This window comes from Sphaeroforma arctica, assembly GCF_001186125.1.
Source record: "Sphaeroforma arctica JP610 unplaced genomic scaffold supercont1.11, whole genome shotgun sequence".
In the NCBI taxonomy this organism is placed as follows: domain Eukaryota; class Ichthyosporea; order Ichthyophonida; genus Sphaeroforma; species Sphaeroforma arctica.
Window position 1 is genome coordinate 146031 of NW_014040547.1, and position 2403 is coordinate 148433.

At 44.1% G+C, this 2403-nt stretch overlaps 1 protein-coding gene across 1 annotated transcript; it reads right to left on the reverse strand.

The window, feature by feature from the left end:
- Positions 1–888: 888 nt before the first annotated feature.
- Positions 889–2168, reverse strand: SARC_00392 (hypothetical protein; the record flags this gene model as incomplete). Its single annotated transcript, XM_014305934.1, has 3 exons — positions 889–1075; positions 1484–1533; positions 1764–2168. The coding sequence occupies 3 exons, from the start codon at positions 2166–2168 to the stop codon at positions 889–891; spliced, it is 642 nt and encodes a 213-aa protein (XP_014161409.1).
- Positions 2169–2403: the final 235 nt, after the last annotated feature.

The following is a 2403-nucleotide window of genomic DNA, read 5'->3' on the forward strand; positions in this document are numbered from 1 at the left end:
GAACCAAATGTGAGGCAAATCCACATACCGAATACTCTCCGCCCTGTCAGCTTGAAGGGAGGCAAACAACGTTTGATGCTGATTATTTGATACACGACATAACACATAAAAATGTTAACATACCGATCGTATGGTGTAGTAAAAGATGATGTGCGGAATTAAGGGTATTTGATGACTCAAAATCCACAATGTGAAGAAACCGCTCACCATGAACACACACACAATGAGGAAAAGCGTTTAAAAACTTGAAACCCCCGGGCTGAGCACTTATAAATTGGTACACATAAGCGACATCGACCAAGGTATCTATTTGATGCAGACCCTTGCTTGATCATTCGAACGGTATATTAAGGTTCCAAAAATGAAAAAGGTTTCGGCATCATCAACGTATATTCAGTTCTCGTCAGTATGATTACCGAAGTGCTAGGCGCAAATAAGTAGAACCGAAACACTGACTTCTAGTTGGACCAATCCCTTCCCTGAACATTTGAATAGTTCAAAACACACATCACACATGATCAAAAAAAAAACACGGACCCTGTACAACCCCTCCCTTGTGCAGTTCCCTGATAGTAATAAAAATAAAAAAAGTTGTAAATCTACACGCACGCAATGCATAGCTGAACAATCGCTATGCACGATCCCGTGGCAATATCACACGCATAAAGGTCAATCCAAAAAAAAAAACATAGGCAGCAACGCATCTTATTCCAAAAAAGCGACCCGTAGATAAAGATCCGTAGCTATAGCAAACCGTCAACAGATCAATCGACTATTATGAACACATACGCAAGACTTGGCATTGTCGGACTCGCTGACTTCCCAGAACAAACTTCACACAGCTCACAATTCGTCTTTGGCAGACCCACTTTGGTAAGAGATCGGGAATCACTCAATCCTGAATTCGATATCCGGGTCTCTGTTTCCATCCCTCCGCTCGGCCACGGGGTCATTTGGATCTCTGCCAGTGACTTCGTCTTGATTTAGCGCTGTAAGTTGTATTTCACGAACAATGCAAAATGCGATACTAGTTTCGAATGTGTGAATATGTGTGGAAAATTTGGAGCACCTATAGCTATTACAGCGAGAACAAGCATAAAGTTCCCATGATTATGGAATAGTGATGGTGTATATATGCACATTCAAACTTCGGTCATCAGCCTGGTTCACTTTGGTAACATTGCTGTTTGACAGTTGGCTATCCATCCACTTTAGCACTGATTTGCATCGCTGCATCAATAACTACCAACTACCCCCTTTAATTCTGCAGTGTATTTTGCTAGACGCGAGTTTGTGGTCGAGGAACAGAGAGTGCCAAAAATGGCGTGCAACATGGCCACAGCTGCACAACACATGCATGTGGCAGATACAAATTTTTACATGGAATTGCAGCTCAGGAAGAGCATGCGCATATTTGTATCAGAATATCAACTGCACACGGGGGGGGGGGGAGGGGGGGCTGTCTAAATACGACATGACATACCGTAGAAATATATCTTTGGAACATTGTGTCGAACTGTACACGTTGACATTCTTCAGTTAAAATACGGAGAACAGAATATAACTCAACACAATCTGATGACTCGTATTACAACCTACGAAGTCACACATGTATACGGGGATGTACGAGCCACACACCCGCTGGCACTAAAACAAAGTTATAGGTGTGCACAAACAGCACGAAGGACATTCAAGAGTGTTTGACCAACGGAAAAGGTATGCACACTCGCATATATTGACGCCTGAAAAACAGGCAGACACACCTGAGGTGTGGTAGCTGATTTCTCACCCATGCCCAGCGTATCCGTCGCAATCACGTTGATCTTTGTAGTTGTAAACACTATACCATCCGCATTCGCTCTCATGTTGTGAGTGTGATTGCCTATGCCCAACACTAGTTGGCAGTGTACTGGGGTGCGTGCCTGTTTGTGTTTGTATTTGGGTTTTCGGCTGAGTCTCACCTTGTAATGCGCACCTGATATGCCCACTGGTCCCACACTTTGCCTTCTGCCGTACCTACTGAGTCGCGTGATAGACGCAAGTGTCTCCAGTTCGACCGTATCTCCCTCGCTGTCGGCATTAGTCTTCTCTGCTGTGTGCATAGGGATACCATTGGCTATTTGCGTAAGTATGTCTTCAGCTGTGTAAGCCCCTTTTCTCTCTCTCATTTGGCCTTCTTTCTCTATTGCTGTACGCACCCACATTCGTGTCTGCGACGGCCTTTGTTCCCTTCTCATTTAAATATACTTTTGACGAAATGTGTCAACACCTGAAGAATAGTCTATGGCGACCCCTCACCTATTTTTTGCCCTTGCCACAATGCTAAGCATATTTGTATGTTGTCCGCTTGCAAGTCCTTCGGACACACTTTTTTAAACTATCAGTGCCACATAACGCTGGCGT